Source organism: Podarcis liolepis (genome assembly GCF_965112155.1).
Source record: "Podarcis liolepis genome assembly, chromosome: 15".
In the NCBI taxonomy this organism is placed as follows: Eukaryota; Metazoa; Chordata; class Lepidosauria; order Squamata; family Lacertidae; genus Podarcis; species Podarcis liolepis.
The window spans coordinates 43,380,014-43,406,064 of NC_139566.1; the positions used below are offsets into that span (position 1 = coordinate 43,380,014).

The following is a 26,051-nucleotide window of genomic DNA, read 5'->3' on the forward strand; positions in this document are numbered from 1 at the left end:
CCTGGCAGGGGGGCAGCAGAAATGTGATTCTCTGGGCATCGCTATCTGACCCTCCAGACTCTCCAAATCAGTAGTGTTGGAACCAGAATACCCACAGTGGGGTGGGTATTTTAATCTATTTGTTAGAGGACCTCCAATACCGATGCCGAGTCTATGATTCCTCCAGGAGTACGACACTTGCTTTCTCCACTCACCCCCCCTCCAATTTTATTCATACGGCAATCTTGCAAGGGAGGTGAATGGACAAGACCATGACCGGATGGAGGTTTAAACGTGGGTTCCCCTGTTCTAGTTTGACACTCTAACCCAGGAGTTGGGAACCTGTTGCCTTCCAGAGGTTGCTGAGATGGGGCTGATGGGAGTTGAAATCCAACATCATCTGGAAAGTCATGGCTTCCCCACCCTTGCTCTAACCGCTAGGCCATCTTTGTTGTGATGGCTATAAAGTACATTGGACTTTGAGTCATTTCAGGCAACCTAATTTTTGGTTGGTTCCTTCCAGAGAGTACAGAACATGGTTGTCTAAATGAGCATAGAAATACACACTCTTCTTTCAACATACCTTTCCAGAAAATATTTTTCTGGTCTCTGAGAGGGTCTCGGGTGCCATGAACGCTGGGGTCCCCACGGTGTTGGTTAACAGGGCGTCTGCCCCTTTGAATTCGTTGCTCACGCCAAAATCGGCTATTTTGATGTGACCATCTTCCCCAACTAAAAGATTGGAAGGCTTGATATCCCGGTGGATTATCTTTTGGTAGTGCACTGTTGAGAAAGACCAGAAGAGACATGAATTTGGCAGAGCATGAAGGCTCAAGGGGTGCAAAGAACCTGCTCCCTTTCTTCAGTTTTCAGGGGTTAATTTGCTTCATCCATCTTTCCTCCTCATCCCTCTTTCCTTTTGTGTCGTGTATTTTAGATTGTAAGCTTTCAGGCAGGATCTGCATCATTTAAATTGGGAGCCTATTTGGCTGAAGAGTGAGGTAAAAATGCTCTAAATAATTAAAATAAATAAAACATTGAGGGAAATTGGGGGGCTTAAATGACTATATTCCTAGCCTAGGGAAAAAGAGCTACTGTAGCACAGTGACTAAGTCTGAGATAATTATGCAGCACTGAAAGGGTTCAACTCTGCACATGGTCAGAAGCACACTGTCATTTCACTGTTCCTCCTGTCACAGGGCACAACCCCTCAAGCTGAACATAAATTATCTGGGCTTTAGCTCTATTGATTACAGCCACAAATTAATAGTATCATTATTTATTATTTATTAAATTTCTACACCAGCCTTCACCTGAAGATCACAGGGAAGTTTACAATATAGAAACACAAAAGACACACCATAATAACAAACAAAGGCCATAACATGGGTGCCCCCCCACCCCCAGTATTACTATTTATTAAATGTTCTGTGCCCTTCCCTTCTGTGCCATTTTGCTAAAACATCGCCAAGGGAACTCACAATATTCAATGCCTTTGATCAGGTCTTGGAAATAGAAGCGTGCCTGGTCTTCAGTCAGAGGTTTCAGGTTTGGGACTTCCATCACAGGCCTGCGAAGGTGAAACACAACTTGGCCTCAAACGCAAGACTTTTGGCAGGTCTGGAGGCCCCACCCTGCAACCAGATAGAGAGTCTGTGGAGGATGAGGCAGACCCTCCACAGAGCAAGGGCCTTCGGGCAGCAGGCGGGGTCCCCTGGAAGCACCGCATAGGAGCCCCTCAAAGTCTCTGCCTTATTAATCCCCTGGGTTTCTGCAGACTTGGCAGCTGCAATACCGGCCTCTGACCAGAGATGGCACTGAAGTGCAGCACACTGGCAGGCTCCCCCTCTAGCAAGATACTACGCTGGTAAGTCCCGAGTTCAAGATCCCTTCCCAGCGCCTGAGGGACCCAGAGCTCTTAAATCTGCAGAGCCTCCGGAGCTGGGGGTGGGGCTTCCGAGCATAACTTTTGGAGCAGGCATAGGCAAACTCGGCCCTCCAGATGTTTTGGGACTACAATTCCCATCATCCCTGACCACTGGTCCTGTTAGCTAGGGATCATGGGAGTTGTAGTCCCAAAACATCTGGAGGGCCGAGTTTGCCTATGCCTGTTTTGGAGGAACAGACAAATTTACATGTACGAACCCAACCAATTTACATAACCAGTGGTTTTTCTTTCTGGGGGCACACAGGGGTACACATACCCCTAAACATTTTGTGGATCTTTGTACTTTTGTCCATTTACCTGTGCTGTATTTATTTTTCCTGATTTGAACTATAAAATGCTGGTTTTTTTAAGTCAAAATGAGAGTACCCCTAAACATTTTTTTAAATAGAAAAAAGCACTGTACGTAACCAATGTTGTGCCTCCAGGTGTTGTGGAACTCTACCTCCCCATCATCTCAAGGCTGCATGGCCAATGGTCAGAAATGATGGGAGCTGCAGGCCAGGACTTTGTTTTCTCAACACAGGATTCTGGTTACTTTGGCGCATAAATTAATACAATTACTTTTTTATCCATGATTACCATAGCTGTCAACATTTCCCTTTTTTAAAGGGAAATTCCCTTATTCTGAACAGGATTCCTCGCAAGAAAAGGGAAAAGTTGACAGCTATGATGATTACTGTTGTAACAATCATATGAAAACTGCTTTGAGGTGTGCCTGAAAAGCGGTATACTGTATATACATGCCTTAAATACATAATTTAAATCCATCTTAATTCTGCAGAGTGCACCCCAGCTACAGAGTTCTAGGATGAGAGAAAGGCTTTAGAGGCAGAGTGATTTGGGGAAGGAGAAGGAAATAAGGGAGGAGGGGGGAGAAGCTCTTGCAGATAGGAGGCAAGGAAAGTTGAAAAGGAGACGATAAAGGGGGCGGGGGGGGGGTTCTGTGAGTTGTCCTAAAGCCAGAGAATAGACTGCAAGACTGCAAAGTCCTTGGAGCAGCAAACTGCCCCCCCCCCCCCGCAGCACTTCTCAATGAACTGTATAAATTAATAAACAATCATAATCTTACCCTTTCTTCACAAGTTCAAACACTGAAACACAAAAGAGACCGGTTATTAGTTATGAGGAGAGAATACTACCAGGAGAGAACAATCCTGCCTTTTAAATCATTAACTCTCCAGGCAGCAAAATCTCAAATTTTAAATACAGCATCAAGAAGAAAGACTTACATTCTGAGAGCTTATGAGGTCCTGGCTGATCAGTGTCTGGACAGGAGGCTAAATAAGGCTCAGGTCACACCTAGTACCAAATCAGGGTTTGGCGCTATCAGCAGCAGCCCTTTGCATGCATCCTCCTCTCCTCTCACAAACTCACTTAACGCAATACCTCCTGGCAGGTAGCAAAGCCAAAGTTTACCATTACATTGAAATGATTGTGTGTCCTTTGCAAACCAGGACCATAGGCCTGTTAAATTGTAGTTTGCAATTGTCCTGCAAACCCTGCTTGCAAAACAGAGTTTGATTCTGTTCTGCAGAACAAGTGCAAACCATGGTTTGCCAGTTCAGATGCAATGATAAAACTATGGTTTACCATAAACCAGACAGTAACTAATGAAGCAGTGTATATACAAGGGTTAGGATGTGGCATTATATATAAACCATGGGTAGGGAAAATGTGGCGCTCCAGATGATGCTGGGGTGCAACTCCCATCATCCCTGACCATTGCCCATGCAGCAGAGGCTGATGGGAGTTGTAGTCCAGCATCATTTAGGGGGACACAGAGTCCCCATCCTTTATATTAATCAATCTTAGGTTGCCCCGAGTTTCTTGAAGGAATAACTGGATGTAAGTAATATACACATTTTTTGTTTCTGTAAAAGTTGAAAATTATAAAGATGAGGAATTCACTTAAACTGGTGACCAAGTCGAACAATTGTAGTCAAAAACATCTGGAGGGCACCAAGTTGGCGAAGACTGCCCTGGAAGGATGGTCCAAACAATCAGTTATGGTTTTTAAAAAATTAATTTTTATAAAGCCTTTGGTTTTTTAAAAAACTAACTTGAAACAAACACCAGATGGAGCACAGAGGGAGAAAATACTGAACTGCTCTCCAAGATCTATTTTAGACTCTCTTCCATCTGGAAGTGGCCACTTGTGTAGGCAGCGCACTGAACATCTTTGAGTACTACAGGCACGGATGGGCAATTCTTAACATCAAGTCCCACTCAGTGCTTAGACAAAGAGGAGCGGGAAGAAAATGGAGGGTTGCAGCAAACAAGTGTGTATTTTACTCCCCACCCCACCCTCCCCCCAAGACTGTACATGTGTACAGCATAGGTGCACATACACAGACACATGTATAGGGCTGTTGTCTGTTGTTAGTCCATTAGAGAATCTTTAGTTTAGTTTTGAAAATGGAGCTGACAAAAACTGGAATAATAGAATTGTCAAGTTGGAAGGAACCCAAAGAGCGCAACCCCCTGCAATGCATTATTAGTGTGCAAAACAATTTACTATCCTCCTGTGAGGTTGGCCACTGGTTTCTGTGTCTTGCATTAAAGCATAGGATTGTGGTTCTAAGCAGGCTTTTATTTTATTTGTCTTCTACCAAGAGGAACGGAGCGATCGACCCCTCCTCTGCTATCTCTCTGTATTTTTGTTTTTTTTTAAGACATGACATTTACTGTATTTGTCCAATCAACTGAGGGAAAAGTTATAAAGCTAGCATTGTCCACCACATGGGATTCTGTTGTGTACACCTAAGATGCACACCGCAAGAATCACATATCACTTCTGGCCAAATGACACCTCGGTCCTTGCACAATCTTCAATCATTCCAAACATCTTGAAGATGGAAGGCGATCGATTTGAGATAAAGCAGCCATGGCTTATCTTTCCTCAACTTGGCCTGCAATGCTGATTATTTTATTGGACTAGGCTATACGCCGTATTCTGTTTATCCAACCCTGGATTGTAACACCTGCCTGGGGTTCCCTGAGCCATTTCTATCTGAGCGGCCATAAAAGTAGGAAGGTTATTAGACCCTTAGAAAACACCTGCCTTTCTGCACCAAGGGGAAATAAAATACAGCAGATGTATCTCATCTGGGATGAGAAATCTGGAGGCGATGTCAGATACAGCTTTAATTTTGATCCTGGCCATGGAGAAAGGGGCTTTCCTTCCTCTCCATCTAGCACAGAAACAAAGTGGAAATGGGGAGCTCCATCCTGCTTCCTCTGCCAGCTCTCTCATTGGGATTCCTGGTCGCCAATGGCAACCAGGTAAGTGGCTCAATACAAGGCTGCTCTAGACTTCACCAGCTATCTCAGGTACGTTTTAAGTGCTTTTGTGCCATTGAGGCTGCTTGCCTCTGCACTGTCCTGCACAGACTGGAAGTGAAGGAGCCTCTTTCGGAGGTGCATAGCAAAACGGATGGGAAGAGGAGTTGGTTACCCATGTACAGGTGGTCTTCACTGGGGTCATCTAGCACCTGTCAGAGAGGGGGGGGGGGAGAGAGAGAAAACAAGTGAGGTACAGAGTATGCATCTAGATTCCCATAACTAGCTTACTTTAAAAACAGCAATGCAGTATACCCTGAGAGATTAAGGTTATTGATGTCCCATAATTCTTTTTTAAAAAAATATATTTTTATTAAACAATCCAAGTTACCAATCCAAATGGTTAGTTACATTATTCCCCCCCTTTTTATCCCCCTCCCCTCCCCTCCCCATCCCTCCCTCTCCCTCCCTCCCGAGACTTCCCTCAACTCCCTTCTCTGATTTGTTTGCATTTATTATTCTCCGCATGTTAAAAATTGTACGTATCATTACCTTATCTGTCATATATTCTATTAATAAATTTGTGTATGTTTATTCAAAACCTGCCAAGGAGTCCAAGTTGTTTTGTTGTTTTTAAAAATAATTTGTAAAAAGTTCCCAATCTTCTTTGAAGTCACAATTGTCCTTCTCACGTAATTTGTATGTCAATTTGGCCAGTTCTGCGTAACTCATCAGTTTTTCTTGCCACTGTTCTTTCGTTGGGATTGGTGCCACATAATTCAGGGGGGGGAGGGTATTCTTGCCCTGAATTCCTGCTTCAGTCTGATTAATCAAAATGGCTGGCACCTTCTGCTGATGACTAACTCTGCCTCCTCCCTTACGCCCAGGAACCGCGCTGACATTTCTGATGCAATACCATTCTCACCTCCACTAACTTCACTACGTTTGGGTGGTCGAGTTTTTTCAAGATGGCGATTTCTTGGTGGACCTGCTCAATGGGTCCTTTGGGTTGGCAGAAGCCTTCCAGAGGGGGCTTGGCACCACGAGGAGGAGGACGGCCTGTGGAGGACCATAAGGAAACACATGGAGGGTTGGATGGAGGGTGAGGAGGGCTGGCACATGTGGGGTGCTGCTAAAAGGCTGGGGTTTGGATGTTTTTATATAGCTTATTTCTAGCCCACTGATTCCCAGGGCAGGTTACAAAAGATAAAAACCCAGGGCACAAAACAGGACCAACAAATTTGTGTAAGCCAGAAGAGCTGTTAAGGAAGTCAAAATAGAACAACAGTCAGCACAATCTCTAGATCTATCTTTATAACCCAGTTACTTCACCCTTCTGCAAGTATGCTAATTCTATTAACATCCAACAAAAAAACCTAATGAAATAGCTGTGGTTTCAGTTGGCTCCAAAAGGCAAAGGAAATCAGTGCCAAAGAGGGCATTCCAGAAGAATGGCACCACCATAGCAAAGGCCCCTCTCCCATGTCACAACATAATGTGTCCCTCCCATTTCTGAAATGTTGAGAAGAGCCTCCCTGAGGAGATATTAAGACGTGGGCAGGCTCTCTTTCAAATATTTCAGTCCCGAGTCATTCAGGGCAGGCGTAGGGAACCTTTCATCCCTCCAGATGTCGCTGAACAGCAGCTCCCACCATCCCTAGCCATGTTTGCTGGGGCTGATGGGGGTTTCAGTCCAGCAACATCTGGAGGGCCAAAAGATTAGCCATGCTTGGTTTAGGGATTTTTAAGTCACCATAAGCAAAATGGGGCCCAGAAGCAGAGCAGGGAACCATCGCAGATCCTCCTGAATCATGCTTCTGGTGGCCCCATCCTGCACCACTGCAGCTTCTGGACTGTCTTCAAGGGCAGCACCACGTACAGCACATTATAATCCGTGTTGCTGGGTTTTTGGGGGTACTCAGGGGTACTCAGTACAGGCACCTTCCCCTCCCCGCAAATGTTAAAAGTGTGGCACTTACTGCAACAACTTTGTGGTGAGGACTAGGACTGGGCAATATCTGGTTTTCAACATTGTGATATATCACAACATCTGAAATCAGGACAGGGGCTGTGTAGAAGCAACTGGCTGCCTTCACGCTTTTCCCCCATACTGTGATTTTTGCACAACACGCATCATGATTCACAATATATTGCCAGGTTATGAAACAAATATCACAATATGGACTTGAAATCAGTTTTGAGCTATATATTGTCAGGTGCAAAGCTATGAAAGCAATATCATGATATGCACTTCAAACTGGTTTTCGTCAATATATTGATATATCACCCAGCCCTAGAGAGTTTCAGCATCTTAAAAAAACAAAACACTGACTATAATCATCTCATTCAGAGATTATCGAGGCAGATGGGGCTCGTCAAGCTGGGAAGGGAGCCCATCTAGGAGAAGGAATACTCTGATCCTAAACCTCCGCTGCCTTGCAGGATGTCTTTGGGAGGAGAAAAGGCTCAGGAGTAAACTCTCCACAAATCCAGAGTGTGGGTGTCTAAAGCGGTTGGATGGTGCCTTGTAGGTCTCCTTCTGGCAACTCCTGCAGCCAAGCTGGTGCCAAATATATTGCTCTGCTTTCCTTTGGACCACACCTCCATGCAAGCTGACACCCCAGGGGGGTCACGTCAGTGCTGCTAACTCAGTGCTTTGACTTCACCCCCAAAGGCGCACTCCACTGTCTCTCAAGAGAGACGCCAACAAAAGGGAGGTTATGGGGAGCTGCTGTATACATTGGCCCATCTAGCTTTGAACTGTCTGCACTGACTGACATCAGGTTTTCAACTGTCTCAGCGCTGCCGGGAGATGGAACCTGGGATGATCTGCATGGAAAGAGGGTGATCTACTGCTGTGCTTCTAACATAAATATTTGGGAGACAGATCCACCCTTCTCTCTCCCCACTTCATTCATTCCCTGTGCTGCCCTCCCCTATGCCAAAGCCTTAGGAAAGGCCAAGGCAAGCATTCGGACAGCACTTTCTTTCAGTCCTCACTTACGTGGAAATCCCGCTTGCCTCATCAGCTTCTTCTTGGAAAGCACTTTCATTGCCTGCAAGAGAAATCAACACAGGCACACACACAATAAGAGGACACAGGAAAGGGTCAGTGTGTCACCATTAAAAAGCATTTTGTATTTTTAAACATGGTTTTAGTAAGTTGGCAACCTGAATAAGCAGAAGCGCTAGGGCCAACTTGTCTACTGTACCTGGAAACTTAATAGACTAATATTTCTTAGAAACATTTATGTTTATGAAATATTCACATACAATGCTTTTAAAACATGTACCAAACCTCTACCCTCTTAAAGGTTAAGTAAAGCTGCATTTTTAATCCAGCTGGATTGAAAGCTTTGAGCTTTGAAGAGCAGTAACAAGTAACAAGAGAGCAACAGGTGATGAGTGTTCCTTAAGGACTCCCACTGCCGTCAACTGCCACCCCCACCCCCTGCTCAGAGACTCTTACTCACATAGTAGGTGTTGTCATTTTCATTGTATGCCAGCTTCACAACCCCATAGGAGCCCTAAGGAAATGCAAAACAACCCAATCAAAACACACACAAATTGCCTCCCTGCATTGCAGGGGGTTGGGCTAGATGACCCTTGGAACCCTCCCACCTCTACAGTTCTATGATTCTGCAGGCAAGGCAATCACACCAAGCAAAACACAAGGACTAAAGCTATTAGACCAAGGGTATTTTGCGTTATGTCATGCCACCCACTTCCCAGGAGTGATTTTGTGACTGTCACCCACAGCACCCTCTCACAATCTGAACTGTGCTCCCTGGTCCCAGAAGGCTGGTGGCCTCTGAACTAGAGGGCCGAATCTGGGTGTTGCTTTATTAGCTTCGCTTTCATAACCTTCATTCTCACACAAATGTGTTGGGCTGGTACAAAGTCCAGGTTCAGCCCAAATACTCACACAACAAATCTGCGGAGATAGAAACAACATAATCACCTTTCCAATTTCATCTTTCAGCGTATATTGATTTAGCTGCACACAGTCCTAAAAGAAAAGAGGAAGTCGGAAACAGAATGAGCCAAGCACATGCTGAAAATACAAAAGGATGGCATTTACTTTTGATCCATTTCTCCCTTGGGAATGGGAGAAGCCGGCGGTTATTAGAAATGGGACCTGCGACAAAATGTTACAGTGTGAAGTAAAGTTGTTCAGGATTCCCTCACTCTATTCCCACTGCTCTGTTTTCCATTCTGTGCTAAGAACAGTCTGCTGGCATCCTGAGCCAAACTCCTGAGTCAATTTTAAAGTGTCTATCAAGCACTAAACAGTTTGGGACCGGTATATGTTGAGGGACCACAGTCGATAGCACCACAATCTACAAAATGGGTCCTTCTGACTGTGCCACAACCGACAGAGGTTCATCTGGCAGGGGTCTGGTGGAGGGAAGGCCTTCTCTGTTGTGGTGCCTACCATGTGGAAATTTCTTGCTGTTGAAATCAGGCAGGCACCAGGTATGGGAGCATCCATCATCTATTGAAGACGGAACTGTGCACCCAAACATTCCTTAACTGTTCTCACTCTTAGGGTATACCTGAAGGAGCATCTCCACCCCCGTTGTTCATCCCGAACACTGAGGTCCAGCTCTGAGGGTCTTCTGGCAGTTCCCTCACTGCGAGAAGTGAAGTTACAGGGAACCAGGCAAAGGGCCCTCTGGGCAAACGCCTGGTGGAACACCCTCTCATCAGATGTCAAGGAGATAAGTAACTATACAGCCTTTAGAAGACAACTGAAGGCAGCCCTGTATAGGAAAGTATTAAAATGTTTAATGTTCTATTATGTTTTTATATATGTTGGAAGCTACCAATAGAATAGAACCCCGGTTGTTGAACATAATTCGTTCCAGAAGACCGTTCGACTTCCGAAACGTTCGACAACCGAGGTGCAATTGCTGGTTGGCAAAATCCATTGAAAAAATGGAGAAGCTGTTCGACTTCTGAGGCACGTTCAAAACCAGAATCATTCATTTCTGGATTGTTGCTGTTCGAAAGCCGAAACGTTCAACTGCTGATGTGTTCGACAACCAAGGTTCCACTGTATATTTTATATATATAATAATTCCCCCCCCATCCTTGGAATTGTAGTTTCCCTACCTTACCAGAGCTACATTTCCCAGAACCCTAAACAAATTATAGTTCCCAGGACTTTGGAGAAATCCACCTACTTTAAATGAGTGTTACACGTGCTTTAAACCCGTTGGAAGTTTTTGCTGCTACTTACTTTTTTTTTTTAATTGAGTACTGTTGTGTTTTTATGATGTGAATGACTTGGGTATGTTTTAGGACCCTAGGATTCAGTAGGAAATTGCTGCAGAGGAGGAAAATATTTGCTAAGCCTCTAGTACAGCTGATTGCTTATTAATCTGCTTTGATTACCTCCCTCAAGCAACCTCTTCTCACTCTGCATAAACCCATGCCTGTGTCCTCATCTAGCCATCTCACGGAAAGGCAGCGCCTCTCAGCATCCTCCTGGATGCTACCTGGACCAGCCAGTCCCTTGTCAGCTGACCTCCCCAGCCTTTGGCTCCGCAGCAGAAAGCTGGTGGAGAGCCTTGCCAAGGCTTGGTGTAAGGTGGGGTAGCCCAACATGCTGCCCCCCAGGGGTTCAGGACTCTAGCTCCCATCAGCCACCGCTAGCATGGCCAATTCCCAGATCTCTCTGTGGCAAATCCCACAAAATGCTATCGCATTAAATCCACAGAAGCAGAGAAGAGGTAAAAATACACTCAGTGGCTTAAGCTGTACTATTTGGGTAATAAAACACCATTTGCCATGACTGTAGTTTATTGCCACTTGAAAATCTCCTTCAGTTCCTAGCAATAATATTTGAGTTTTATTACCAGAGAGTGGGTGAAGAGGTGGCAATCTCTCTGGCCGCAAAGGAAGTCCCAAGGCTGACGAAAGACAGATAATGAGGAAACTGAGCCACACAATAGCGGAGGAGGAACGCTGAGGCAGTCGGAATTAAACAAGTTGTAAAAAGTCTTCCCTGCCAGCGTTATAAGCATCAACCCTCGAAACGAAAAGCCACCAGCTTTTATTATGTTTTAAGTTTATGGCCTGCCATTCACTCAAGGCAGATCTTGGGCACCCGGCAAAGAGGATGTATGCATACAAGGACTTCATCACCACCAGCCATCCCTCTGTTTTTCATGGACACAATTCACCTCTGTTCAAAATGTGGAATAAGCAAAGATGATGTGGGATAGCCAGCCTCATAGAACCACCATGCTAAGTCTAATTAATGCATGAAGGGGTTAAGACCAGTGAGTAAGCTGTCCTGCCAGGCTTAGCTCAGCTTAGGAGGGACTAGGTAATCAAGCTTATTGTCTCCCTGCGCTCTGTGTGTGAAGAGGCTAAGCTGGAGCAAGCTGCTTGCTCCAGCTTAGCCACATGGCTCTTACAAGCCACTGCAGTGGTGCCTCGCAAGATGAAATTAATCCATTCCGCGAGTCTCTTCGTCTTGCGGTTTGTTCGTCTTGCGAAGCACGGCTATTAGCGGCTTAGCGGCTATTAACGGCTTAGCGGCTTTAAGAAAAAGGAAACAAACCCGCAAGAACTCGCAAGACGTTTCGTCTTGCGAAGCAAGCCCATAGGGAAATTCGTCTTGCAGAACGACTCAAAAAACGGAAAACTCTTTCGTCTTGCACGTTTTTCGTCTTGCGAGGCATTTGTCTTGCGAGGTACCACTGTATACCAATAATTGAAGAACTTTCACCACTCTGTAACTAAGCGATTTTTTTTTTTCCTGTGCTACTTTTTCTGAACTCTGTATGGAAAAGCACATCAATATGACTTCAGGAGAGTTTGTAAGTAAACCATCTTTAACTTAGCAAACCTGGTATTTTTCCATGTTAAGGGAAGAGGGAAGTTTTGGAATACACAAGGGCATATTTTAAAGGTCAAACAGCTTTTATTTCCATCCTTTACTTTGTTGCATATTTTGCAATTTTTAATCTCTGCTGAGGTTCTCACACCAAAGAGTGCTTACCCCAAACAAGGATCTTGGCATCCAGGAATTCTTCCTTTACTTATTATTTTTTCCTTGAACTAAGATGAAAGACTTGGGTCAGGCTCTCCCAAATGGTCCTGCTCCAGATGTTTTGGACTATAACTCCCAACAGCCCCAGCCAGCTGATGGAAGTTGTAGTGCAAAACACCTGGAGGGCAACAGTTTGGGAAAGGCTGGTGTGGATCCAGGCCCTCCTGACCCCTCCTCCTCCTCCTTTCTCCCTTGCCTGCTCAACTAAACTTTCCATGCGCTGCATAAAACATGCAGAGATTCCACGCTGGGAGCTGAGCTGCATTAGCATAAGTGCATCTTCTTTCTCTAATACATAACTGAGAAGGACTGGGCTGGAGGCATCGGTGCTGCCACCCACCTCTGCTTTTAATCAGCTGCTGTTCTCGCCATATATAGCTTTGCAAAGAGCATCTGATTTTCTTCCTCGTTTATCTTCTCCCCACCCACAGCCATCGCCAACCTCGCACATCCCATCTGCAACAATAACAGCAGTGAACACAAAACCCAGGGATAATTCATTTGCACAGTGGTTCAGGCAGGTGGGGCCGGTTCTCTGGATCACAGCAAGAAGGGGCAGAATTTGGGGCCTCAAGTCCATCAAGGCCCCCCACTGAAAAGTCCTCTGAAGCTGGAAAAAAACCTTCAACTAATCTACAGCAACACAAAGGTTTTGTCCTCCCTTTCACTTTAGACCAGTTTTATTAGACCACAACTCCCATAATCCCTGGATCACTGGCTATGCTGGCTGGCTGGGGATAATGGGAGTTGTAGTCCTAAACATCTGGGATAGCACCAGTTTGGCAAAGGTTGTGCTAATATGATCCCACCCAGCTGTGGTGGAAGCCTCTCCAGCTCCTGGGGCAGTGCGCCCAGGGGCTGGGCAAACCACCCATAGGGGCAGGGGGCGCAGCACCCATAGGGACAGGGCGTGCCCTTAAGGACGGGACGGCGTGAAGGCAGCGGGCGGACAGAGTGGAACCTGCGGGTGCCCGAGACGCATGGTTCGGGCACGCTGCAGGTCCAGTGGTGAGTGCCACCCGCCATTTTGTCACTCCCTTCGGTGGGGGCACCCAGGGCAGGCCGCACCTACCGCACCCCCCCCTTGCTACGCCCCTGAACCCGCCCCATCCATTCAACTCTCATAAGAGTCACTAAAGTAAAGCATCCTAGTATATTTGTTCTTTACGGTATCCGGAATGACAGTGGTGAGGCACTGGAGATCTTCCACTCCCCCTTCATGAGCAGTTTGGCTTCAAATGATCTATAGGACCCTCGCAACACCCTGCCCACCATCACAGAGTGCTTTGAGGGGGTGCTGCTGAAAAAGAGCACTCTTACTGGGTGCGGTATCAGTTCAGACTTAATTAAACAAGGGAGGAAGTGTCGCCCTCCGACACACCGAGGTCAGTGTGGAGGGGCTATCTTGGTACAGACTGAAAGCATAAGAGGAAATATTCTTCTCCCTTTTCCCATTTGTTTATGATGGACTTATATCAATCTGTTTTGTGCTACAAGTCTGTGAGAACTCTGCAAGCTGCACTAACGTAACAACGCAAAGGAAGTTTGGTTAAATCCTGAAATCACATGTTCTACATTTCGGAAATCATACCACGAAACATGCACTGAAGCTTTCCATCCATTCCCAATAACACCTCACACATACCCTCCAACATTTTTCCGATGAAAATAGGCATGTCCTATTCCATAATAATAATAATTTTATTATTTGTACCACGCCCATCTGACAGGGTTGCCCCAGCCACTCTGGGCAGCTTCCAACATAATAAAACATTAAACATTAAAAAACTTCCCTATACAGGGCCACCTTTGGTTGTCTTCTAAAGCTTATATAGCTACTTATCTCCTTGGCTTGGGGGTTGCATAACTCCACACCCTCCAACATTTCTCCAATGAAAATAGCAACATCCTAAGGTAAAGGGACCGGTACGTGGGTGGCGCTGTGGGTTAAACCACTGAGCCTAGGGCTTGCCGATCAGAAGGTCGGCAGTTCGAATCCCCACAATGGGGTGAGCTCCCGTTGCTTAGTCCCTGCTCCTGCCAACCTAGCAGTTCAAAAGCACGTCAAAGTGCAAGTAAATAAATAGTGGGAAGGTAAACGGTGTTTCCGTGCGCTGCTCTGGTTCGCCAGAAGTGGCTTAGTCATGCTGGCCTCATGACCCAGAAGCTGTACACTGGCTCCCTCGGCCAATAAAGCGAGATGAGCCCCGCAACCCCAGAGTCAGTCACAACTGGACCTAATGGTCAGGGGTCCCTTTACCTTTAAGGTAAAGCGGGACATTGAAGGATCAAATCAGAAACCAGGATGGCTTCTGTAAATCCGGAATGGTCCCTGCAAAATAGGGGCCCTTGGAGGGTCTGCTCACACACACCCTGCAGCTACCACAGAATTCCCTGGAATACTTTGGTGTCGTTTACAGAATCACGCACCCAGTATTGAAACTGTCAGAGATCACTTCTCTTACTTGCAATCCTGTGATAGAAACTCGGTGGGATTCTATCGTCGGCCTCCGGGGCAGACGAGGCGAGGAATGCGGAGACGTGACGGGGGAATAAGGAAGAGAAGGATAAATGTAGCGTCCATTAACGCCCTCGCCATTACCAGGAGACTGGACAGACTGCGACCTTTCCTGGAGAGAGAGTTTGCGACTTGAAAGGTTCAGCTTGTTTCGAGGTTCCCTTGTCTCTCGCCAGGGGCCCCCCAGAGCACCGCCAGGAAAAGCCTCCTCTTCGAATCCTCTGGGGTCTTGCGCCACCGGCTGCTCCTCGCAGGGCTCCATGGGCTCCTCATCCTCCTGCTCGTTCTGCCCGCCCTGTGAAGGCCTGGAAGCAGGGTCATACTCCGTCACCACCACGAAGGAATCCATCTTGCCCAACTGGGTAGACTTCAGGGCTTGCAAGCAATGCGGAAAGCCAGCAGCCTCCTGCTGCTTGCCAAGCTCATTGTGGGAAACGAGCCTCTCGGCGGTGGCAGGCCTGTTGGAGATGCATGTTGGCATGGTGCGCTGGCCAGCTTCATCCCAGTGGGGCGGCTACATCCATCGTGTGCTGGGTCAAAACAGAAGCAAAACCATTAGCAGGACGGAAGAGGACTTGCCTCCCACATGACCAGGTGGATTTGCTGGTCAGTCTTTGCAAAGAGCAAATGGGGAAGTTTTGGTCCCACAGCAGGGGTGGCAAACCCCTAGGGCCAAGGGCCAAATATCTGGACTAATCCCAGGCAACACCTCCCTGCACCCTCGTCACACCCCTAACATGTTTTTGCCTGGCTGGAAAGTGTCTTTGAACTCAAACCTGACTGCCTGGAGGATACCGTATTTTTTGCTCTATAAGACTCACTTTTTCCCTCCTAAAAAGTAAGGGGAAATGTGTGTGCGTCTTATCGAGCGAATGCAGGCTGCGCAGCTATCCCAGAAGCCAGAACAGCAAGAGGGATTGCTGCTTTCACTGCGCAGCGATCTCTCTTGCTGTTCTGGCTTCTGGGATTCAGAATATTTTTTTCCTTGTTTTCCTCCTCCAAAAACTAGGTGCGTCTTATGGTCTGGTGTGTCTTATAGAGCGAAAAATACGGTAGTTTCTCTGTGTAGAAACTAGTCTACTGTACAAATGTGACATTTATGTTTGTTGCAGCATCCACTATGGATTGTGGCCCTGCTCACCCACAAGTTCCCAGAAGGTGTCTGTGGCCGCCATTCCTGCCCCATGGGGTCAACTGAGAAAACCACAGCTTGGGATATTTCCCGGGATAAGGAGGCTGTGTTCTCCGGACATTTCTGGGTTACAACACTGACCATGCTATCCGAGGCGGAGGGGAACTGGAAGTCCCCAAAAGAAACCTAGGGAGTCTATTCCCTGACCGCTTGGGAAATTCAAAAAACGAAACCAGATTGCTCAAGTTGCACAGTGTATTTCTACACCACATGCATAATGCTGAAAAATAACTTTGGAACTTTGTTTCCTGCTTGGCAGGGGGTTGGACTCGATGGCCCTTGTGGTCTCTTCCAACTCTATGATTCTATGATTCTAAGAACAATCTTATACAGCCTACGGCCTATATGATGTATGAATGTAAGCATTAATGTTCACAAACAATGCATACCTTCACATCAATAAAGGACAAGGAACACAGATAATTGCACAAAATAATTATATTCTGTCAGGACCAGCCGGGATGTTTTGCTGTCTGGCACAAAAGAGAAAATGGAGCAGCTGCTCCGCCTACACAGGTGAATGATGCGCTCCTTGGAGTCTGGATCTGCTGCCACCTGAGGCAACTGCCTCTCTGAGTCTCATGGGGCAGCCGGCCCTGGGTTCTGCACTGCACCAACCAGGCATTTCAAGCTATAAATTCTCTTTCAGTGGCGTACAAAGAAAGAGGGGCCTCCGTGCGTGAGCCTCAAAATGCAAAATTGTATTTGTTCTTTCATGTGCAATACTTTGCACATACAAAAGAGGTGATCACTGCTTTTCTAAAGCACAGCGACCCCGACAGCAATTTGTCCTCAAACCATGCTTACCTTTATAATACCACCCTGCTCCTCCTGGCTCCAGAGTTACTCCACCCACCGCTGCCTCTCCCATATCTGCATCATGACAATCCCTGCCTGCCAGCCTTGTCCCTTTCCTGAAAGCCCAGAACAACTGCTGAGAGGGATGGGTGGAGCTGTCAGTGTCAGTTCCCTCTTAAATTCAGTTCTTCACACTTCTGCAGAAATTTGTATTCCTTTTTCTTTTCTGTTTAAATTCTCATGAAAATTAATCCACATTCTAGAGTGAATTTCTCCTAATACGCACATATTTGTGCACAATTTCTCCTAACAGAATGCATTTTTGTATGTTGTTTTCCCTAATATATGCATTTGTATGCAGCTTTCCCCTGGTAGATGCTGTTTGTGAACACTGGTTGGTTAAAGGACTGTATCACAAATTTCATACAAGTGTCATTTTCACAGAATGGCTGTGCTCCAGCTATCGTACTGTTTCACAAGAAAGTGTGAATCTGATAGATTTGGCTTTAAATGCAAACCAAGTCAAATCACCACCCCCATTCCTACTTACTTTTTTAATTATTATTTCCAAAAGACCTCTGCCATTCATGGATTATCCAAAACACCAACTCTTTCAGCTGTGATCCTCAGGAGGCAGGATCACAGCTCAAAGTGGTGGAATGTGGATGGAGCCCTGGAGAAAAGCAAATGGTTCCAAGGGGGAGCCGGGTTGAATCCAGCAGGTCAGGGGCAAAGCCACCACCATTTCTGGTGGGTTGCGGGCAAAGCCAAGGTAGAAGCGGGATTCTAGACAGCTCAAAACTAGTCATTTGGCAGAACAGCTTAACAACTCAAAATTGACAAATTCAGGGTAACTGGCAGTCTTAATTGCCAGTTTACAAGTGCAATTTATAGATTCTGTGCTAGGGATCTGAACAATATTTCTGAAGCAAGAAAAGTTAAATTCTCCAAGGTACATAATGCAAGCATTTGCTTATTCAGCATGATTTACTTCATTCCTGCTAATCCTAGGGAGATTCAGCATACAACTTTAGAGCGACTTTCAGCCAATGTCATTTATTTCTATCCTGCATAACAACCTGGAACAGAGGACGGCAGCTAAGATTTGTAAGGGGTCTGGAAACCAAGCCTTATGAGGAACGGTTGAGGGAGTTGGGTATGTTTAGCATGGAAAAGAGAAGACTGAGAAGAGATAGGACAGCCATCTTCAGATATCTCAAGGTCTGTCACGTGGAAGACAGAGCCAGCTTGTTTTCTCCTGCTCTGGAGGGCAGGACTCGAACCCATGGCTTCAAGTTACTAGAAAGGCGATTCCAACTAAACTTCAGGAAGAACTCTTGCTGTCAGAAAGAGCGGTTTGACAGTGGAAGGGACTCTGTCAGAAGGTGGAGGTCTCTCCTTCCTTTACAGGTTTTTAAGCAGAGACTGGGTGGCCATTTGCCACGGGTGCTTTAGCTGAGATTCCTGCATTGGTTTAGACTAGATGATCTTCAGGACCCCTTCCAACTAAAAAATTCTATGACTCTATAAGCTGCTGCCGTTGTCCAAATCAGCTCCAACGCCTTGCCTAGAGGTGGCCAGCCCCGGCGTGCCTCCAGCGACTGTTACTCAGAGGTTAGGCTTGCCACATGTCAGGAAAATTCCTGACATGTCATTCTCCGGGTGTAAAAATGGCAAAATGTCAGGAAAAACCCGGATGTAAGGCAACATGATGAAAAAAGCAGAGGAAACAGCTCAAAAAGCTGTTTATGGGTCAGGTTTCCCCCCCAAAAAAGCTTAACAATTTTGTTGGGGTGCTTAAAAATATGGCAACCCTATCACAGGTTGACTGCTTCAAAGACTGAAGGCTACATTCTTAACTATCATGGCTGATAGCTTTTGACGGTGCAATTATAGTGCAATTTATGGTGCAATCATATTTACTAAGATGTATGCCCCATATATGTGCATATATGAAGTCTTAGTCACCACGCACTTCATAAAACCATTTCCCTCTAAAGTTCACCTTGAGGGTCCCTTTACAGCGAAGACATGCTATGATAACTATTATTTTCTGAATTCCCAGGTTGTCAAAAGATCATCAGCAAAAATAGGGAAGGCAGATCACATGCAATTGTTTCCTCCCCTGCCCACACTCCCCCCCCCCTTTCTTGTCATACTTAACACTTTGGAAAGGCAGTCATTAAAATTAGAGAGACACTTATCTAAAATTAAAATTCCTGTTAAAGCAGTGCCCTCTGGCCCAGCAACTCTAAATCAGTATAGCAGAAGCTCCATGTCAGTTATATGGATATATATTAAAAGCGGGTGGGTGGTAGAGGCAAAAGTCTTTGTAATTGCACAGTTGCTTTTTTCAGGCACCAAATAAAATGCATGAAATGCAACCATTTCCCCCTAAAGTAAAAATGGCTGGTTGCCATCACCCTCCATACGGCCCACCCTCTTGTTTCATTTGACATGTTAAAATTAAAGTGGGAAAAGGCAATGTAATTCGTTGCAGGAATACATTCACACACACCAACAGCAAACTCAGTTCTCTGACAGCCGCTTCTTAAGGGACCAAAAATACACCATCCAAGCACCAGAGAGAGATAACAGCAGCCTAAAGGGACTGCAGGATTACACCCTCCAGCACACAAAGAAAGTACAAAGCATGATTGATAGGGTCGCCAGGTCAGGAGAATCCCAGACGCTGAAATCTCAGAGCCCAAACCTGAGACCTAGGGGCGCTGAGACTTCCTCTGCGCTTTCCCCCACCACTGAGCCCTGGAGACAGGGGTTAATTGGGAGAGGGAGGCGGAAACAGAGGACAGATGGATTCCCCCCTTGGGGGAAAAAGAGTCCATGCAATTGCAGTTGGATCCTGCCAGGCTGACACTTCTAAGCTGAACACATAGCCTTCTTAATTTTTAAAAAATGCACTTTTGCCCACCTGGAGAGTCAAGCCGTCCTCCAGCTACTTGGAGGGGGTCAGGAAAGGCTGGAGACTTCAAGTCAGCCCTGGAGGCTGGGCAATTCAGCGCAGTCAGTCTTAGTGCCGTCTGGACTAATGTGATCTCTGAGGCACACTGTTTCTGAATTACAATAGGCAGGGCAGACAGCCTTCTGCTCTTTTATAAGTCAGCCCCCATGTTTTAGCCTGAGCCACTGGACTTTTCTGGAGTACAGACTTATCTTGAGAGACAACGAGCAGCCTACTCTAGGGGTGGGCTATTCTGTGGCTTCCTCTAAAGACCCCTGGAAAACGCAGCAAACCTGCTGTACTGGGTGTGGAGAGGTCAGCTGAAAGGGACACAGCTTTGGGGAAGGAAGGAACATCCACCTTGAACCTGCCCATAAAAAGAAGTCTAGAGCGAGAGACTAAGTGCTGTCAAAACTTTTTTTCAAAGAGGGCCAGATTTGATGAAGTGAAGGGCTTTGGGGGCCAACCAAAGTTATTGACCTTTTTTAAAAAAATAAACTGCCACAGGGGCCAGATTAGGCTCCCGAAACGGACTTTTGACATGCCTGGACTAGGGTGATGCACATTGTTCCCGGGAACTCCTCGTTTTTAGTAAGGAGGGAACCTTGCACTACACCTGTATCAAAATCTAGTTATCTAGCACATGTGATGCTGTACCAACAATTTTTACACCCCTAAGAGAACAAATCAGTAAATCAGTTAGCAAGACACAAGTATAACTGTACAAAATACCGTATTTTTCGCCCTATAGGACGCACCGTCCCATAAGGCGCACCTAGTTTTTTGGGGGGGGAAATAAAGGGGAAAAAATTATTTCCCCCCGCCAGGCGCGGGGCTGGGGCGGGGGAGGCCCGAGCTCCCCCCCAGCCCCCAAACAGGCAGCTCTCTGCAAGCCGTGGGAGCCCAGCGCTGGCTCCCGCTGCTTGCGGAGAGGTCCGTGAAGCCTGGACGCGCTGATCTCAGCGCACGCAGGCTTCAGCATGCCGGCAACTCTCCGCAAGCAGCAGGAGCGCTCCCGCTGCTTGCAGAGAGGTCCGCGAAGCCTGGAGAGCAAGAGGGGTCGGTGCGCACCGACCCCTCTCGCTCTCCAGGCTTCAGCGAAAGCCTGCATTCGCCCCATAGGACGCACACACATTTCCCCTTCATTTTTGGAGGGGGAAAAGTGCGTCCTATAGGGCGAAAAATACGGTATACGTTTTCCCACTTGGCTAGACAAGATTCTATCACCTGTGTTTTGCAGGTCAAGGAAATGACACCAGTAACATGCTACGAGTATTAAATTATCTCCTCGCCTGCTTCATCTAGAGACGCTCAGTACTGGGATTCTGATTTAGAGCGATCCTTGTATCAAATCTTCAATTCATTTGGCAAATGTGGTTCAGCAACCAGGGCCTCTGAGAGCCAAAGGGAACCATCTGATTAAACAGGCATCGTGAAGAACGACGAAAGGAAACATTTTGCTGCAAAAGGTTCTTGGAATCGCTGGCACACAGAGGTATAAAGTGGAGGCAGCCAGCAGGGCCAACAATGCACTTCAGAAACAAACAAAGCCCAAGATTTAAAGGCAAACAAGTCATGCCTTCCATCGGTGTCCATTTAATAGACAGAAGATTTATTGAAATGCATATTGTGCCAAATGGTTTGAAGCTAGATGCCTGAGCCACAGGCTCACGGACATGGCTTTGCTGCTTCTGACACCAGGAAAGAAAACAGAGTTTTATGCTTGGATTAGAAACCAGGAAGAAACCCCAGTTTGGGCATCTTAAAATATTAAAAAGGGTTCTGTTGGGCATTTGGGGCGGGAAAAATATACTTGAGAACAACAATAGGTGTAAAATTGGGGGTTGGTTCATTTTGGCTAATTGGTTCATTTTGATTGGTTAGTTGGGGAAGCATTTAATTTTGATAATTTTTGAGATGAATATTTAATTTTGATCCTTGATTTTGTTTCTGTTATCTGGTTGATTTATTTATAATTGTATTCTATATTTTAATTCTCATGCATGCCGATGTAATAATACTCAGCACTTATACCACTTTTTGTGAGTGTTCAAAGCACTTGACACACAGTGTATGTGAACTGGCTCTACAGGCTGGACAGACACCTTGTTTGCACATAACTGTAAACTATGGTTGAGTTATTCCTCCTCTCCTCTGGCACTGCCATGAGGAGGAATTCCGAAGCATTAGCTTCTGCTTTAGGCTAACCACAGCCTGCCCTGTGGTGACATCTGAACTAGGACAAACTGTGGTTACTCTTAAGTGTGAGTAGTGCAACAAGCCAATTTCAGCCATAGTTTATAAAGCTGGCTTGCTTTCACTAGCTAGAGTTAAGACCAACCAGAGTTTAGGGTTCAGACGCAACACTGCACAATGGTCAACAAAGAAGTGGGAACTTCCAATTTCTTCTTCGTGGCCGTGCTGGAGGCCAAGTGAGCATACAGAAAGTGTGTGTGAGAGAGAGAGAGAGAGGGAGAGAGAACTGTAATTTTAGAGTAAACTTCTAGTGCGGATACATCCATTGCTAGCACACAAGCCACCATACACTGCACTGAAAACTCTGCAGCATAGATTTTGCTCCTGGTGTACCGTTACTGCTGAAGCTGTTTTCATGCTGAACAAAAGCTTTCTTATGCACCAATCACAACTGCACTTAAGAGCAGAATCTGGTAAGTGCACTTAATGCACACATGCACACACACAAAAGCAAAGGCATAGCACATCCCCACCCCCACCCTGTTGGTCTCCCATTTACTTCAGGGTCTGTGTTTTGGGAGCTCTGCCAGCCAGTGCATAAAAATAGTTACCCCATTAACTGGGAACAGTGCCCACAATGCTGCACACCCGCAGCTACACAGAAGCCCGCACCAAAAATGGCACCAAAAGGGGGGGAGGCAATGGGCAGGATGGAACACAGGAAGTGGGTAGAGGTCAGATTACCACCAGAAAGGGAAGTGGTAGAAAAGGGAAAAGGCAACTTCAAGGGCAGACACAGAAAGACCTTTGAAAATAGTATTAAAAGGTTTAAATACTTAGCATTTATATAGTGCTGACTGGGATCACAAAGTGCTTCAAATGATCTAGTTGAGATTCCTGTTGGTCTAGATGACACTCAGAGTTCCTTTCAACTCTCTATGATGCTCTGGGAATCTCTCTGAAAGTAAATGGATGAGCAACTTGCTTTTGCCCATGAAAGCTAGCTGCTCAGGGTGGAACTTGGAATATTCCTGACACCACCGGTAGCAGCAGCAGCAGCTGTGGTCTTATATTTGCCCACCACTATTTGATCTCCCCCCCACCAGTGCAGCAACACTGGAGAATACAGTGTGGTTCTTGAAGTGGCTCTAACCCAGGGGTCAGCAACCTTTTTTAGCCGTGGGCCGGTCCACTGTCCCTCAGACCATGTGGGGGGCCGGACTATATTTTTTGGGGGGAAGTGAACAAATTCCTATGCCCCACAAATAACCCAGAGATGCATTTTAAATAAGAGCACACATTCTACTCATGTAAAAACACGCTGATTCCTGGACCGCCTGCGGGCCGGATTGAGAAGGTGATTGGGCCGGATTCGGCCCCCGGGCCTTAGGTCGCCTACCCCTGCTCTAAGTGAACAGCATTAAACATGCTCCAAGTTTATATGTTGGGCTTTGTAGCTTAGAAGAAAGGCATGCAAAGGGGGGACACGGGAGATGTATACAAAAGTTGCATGGCATGGTGAAAGTAGACAGGCTTTTCTTCTTCTCTCACCATTAATGGACTCTGCAATCATCCTAAGGAACTGAACATTGGGAAGATTCAGGAATTCCTCAGTGCATAGTTAAGCTATGGAACTCCTTGCCACAAGATCGAGCCATGGTCACCAACTTGGATGGCTCTACAAGAGGTTTAGACAAAGTGCTATCTGGATTCTACCTGACCTGCCGGAGCCAGTATGCCAGTCGTTGGGAATCGTATGTGGGGAGAGTGATGTTGTGCCCTTGCACATGGGCTTCCCAGAGACTTCTGTTTAGCCGCTGTGAGAACAGAATACGGGGCTAGAGTGGTTGGAACAGGAGAGCTCTTCTTATGTCCATCAGGACAGGCAGGTCACACCTACACCTAAACAGTGAGCGCCCCGGCATACATTCTGGAATCTGCTACAACACACAGTAGTTCTTCTGTGGCAGACAGGAAACCACAATTCCCGGTGCTACAAAGTTGGGAAACAACTGGTCAAGGATGGCTCCAGGTGTGGAGGCCTGTGGAGGCATTACTCCAGGACATTGTGGGAAACAAATATGGCGGATGCCATACGCTGATGTGCAAGTCCACACCTGGTCCCTTGACCAAGTCTAAAGTAGAATATTTTTACGTCTTTGTCTCCTTATGTCAACCAACAAGAAAACCAAGGCTTGGCCAGTCTAAGGCCTCACATTTTCTAATCAAACTTGGCGTATGAAATTCCTAGCAAGCAACATGGCTTCATGGAGGGGACACCACACTCAGTCAACTTTTGCTTTTAAGTTTCCTTTCTTTACTCTGTTTTCTGCTCCTCACACGCAACCTAGAAACCCCAAGGGAAAACGTCACTTTTTGGAAACCTTGCTTGACTCACTGGGACGGCCTAATCCTACACGAGCCAGCAACTTTTATCTGTTTTTAATGATGTTAAAACAGCATCTGTTAGAACTCTGAAAAAGCACAGGCCTCAGGAAACAATGCAAACAGTAGCAAGGGGCGTGTGTTAAAAATAAATTCCCCAGATTAAAGGAAAAAATAAATGCACAAAAGAGGCCAGTTTGAATGAGCTTGATAGCTATGCAGAGACACAGGTGGAATGTGAAAACAGTGCCAAATCCAGACAAATACCCCAGTTCCCTAAGGCAACAGAGTCTTCCATTCTCTGTCTGGAAGCTGGTCTTTGCTCAGTGAAGGCAGGGGTGCATATCCTTGCCCCTAGGTATTGGCTAAAATTTAAAAGGGGTGTACGGCCCAATTTAGTATTTTCTGCTTTCAACGAGATGTTGAGTCTGAACCAAAATGCAATTCCATCTTGGAATCAGGAAATACAAGTTATTGACATGTATGGCCTCTTTTTCAGCATTCTGAGCTTTTCAGATTTTGAGATAGCCTCTTACCACCTGAAATCTCATGTTTTAAAATGCAACTTTTGTGCTGACCACTTCTGCCAAACTTCAGACCCCTCGCTCTCACTACGTAACCAGTATGATAAATGTGGAATGGAGACAAGCCTTTACAGCTCTGAGGTTCCAGTCCACGTTTTCTTCCGTAATTGAAGGATGCTGTCACTGGATCCCCTCTGGAGAGAGGATGCCCACATAGCTGTCATGTGCCGTGCCTGACGATTTACCCCACCACTTACGCTTGCCCAATCTATGAGGATTTAAGAGCCTCCTACTTCAAAGATTTCAATTTCCAAGTGGGGAGATGGATTGGGTGTTTATTAGGGGACAGGTCCCCCTACACTTCTGAAAAATGGTTTTCCATATACTCTTTAAAACATCCCACTCCTTTTTTAACCTTTGGTTTTTGCTGCGTTCTAATTACTTCTGTCATTTTTGCTAATTCCAAATATTCACACAATTTGATTTACCATTCTTCCTTCGTAGGTGTAAAGGGAGGAAGTAAATAGCCTTTGTTAACTGCCTTGTTCTTACATGCATGCAATTAAAAAAGGAAGTCAGTCCGATCAGAGCAAAGATCTACCCTACCAAGCATCCTCTTCCCCCACAATGTCACCCCAACCTCTCTAGTGCCCCTCCTTTCACCCCAAAACCAGTACTTAGAGCAGATAGGAAGAAGCTTTTCTCCCTCTCGCAAAATCCTTGAAATCAGGGTTCTCTAATGAAGATAAGCACCAAGGTAGAGGAAAGGAATCGATTGCACAATGCAGAATTAGTCTAAGCAATGTGCTGCCCCAAGATACTAAGACGAGGGTTGGGGAAGGTGTGTCCCTCCGTATGTTTTTGGACTCCAGCTCCCATGATGCCTGACCTTTGACAGGGCTGGCTGGGGCTGATGGGAGATGCAGCCCAGCAACATATGAAGAGTGCAGCTTTGGCTACTCCTGGATCAAACGAATATGTGGGTTGAGGAGGAGAAGGATACCAATGTCTTTTTGGTATGATAGCTGAACAGAACCTCCATTCACAGCTGAGTGTGCCATATTAATGTGCCATTAAAAACACACCTACCCAAATCCCCCAACAAATAAGATTGGCACTGGAAGCCAAATTATACCAAGCTTGTCCATCTAGCTCAGGCACGTCCAACAGGCAGATCACTGGACATCTGTGGCAGATCATTGGCTCC

The 26,051-nt window shown here is 46.1% G+C and overlaps 1 protein-coding gene across 24 annotated transcripts in view; it reads right to left on the reverse strand.

The window, feature by feature from the left end:
* CAMKK2 (calcium/calmodulin dependent protein kinase kinase 2) overlaps positions 1-26,051 on the reverse strand; it is a 50,640-nt gene that overhangs the window by 17,853 nt on the left and 6,736 nt on the right. For all 24 annotated transcript variants that reach the window (XR_014519485.1, XR_014519486.1, XR_014519487.1 and 21 more), the window contains exons 2-10: positions 14,735-15,317; positions 9,168-9,215; positions 8,680-8,733; positions 8,211-8,262; positions 6,132-6,265; positions 5,382-5,418; positions 2,997-3,018; positions 1,461-1,549; positions 563-762 (exon numbers count right to left, since the gene is read on the reverse strand). Coding sequence is in view for 18 of the 24 variants with exons in the window: in XM_083476703.1 (XP_083332829.1) it covers positions 563-762; positions 1,461-1,549; positions 2,997-3,018; positions 5,382-5,418; positions 6,132-6,265; positions 8,211-8,262; positions 8,680-8,733; positions 9,168-9,215; positions 14,735-15,268 (1,170 nt within the window). In the remaining 6 variants the exon portion in view is untranslated. The remainder of the gene's footprint in view (positions 1-562; positions 763-1,460; positions 1,550-2,996; positions 3,019-5,381; positions 5,419-6,131; positions 6,266-8,210; positions 8,263-8,679; positions 8,734-9,167; positions 9,216-14,734; positions 15,318-26,051) is intronic.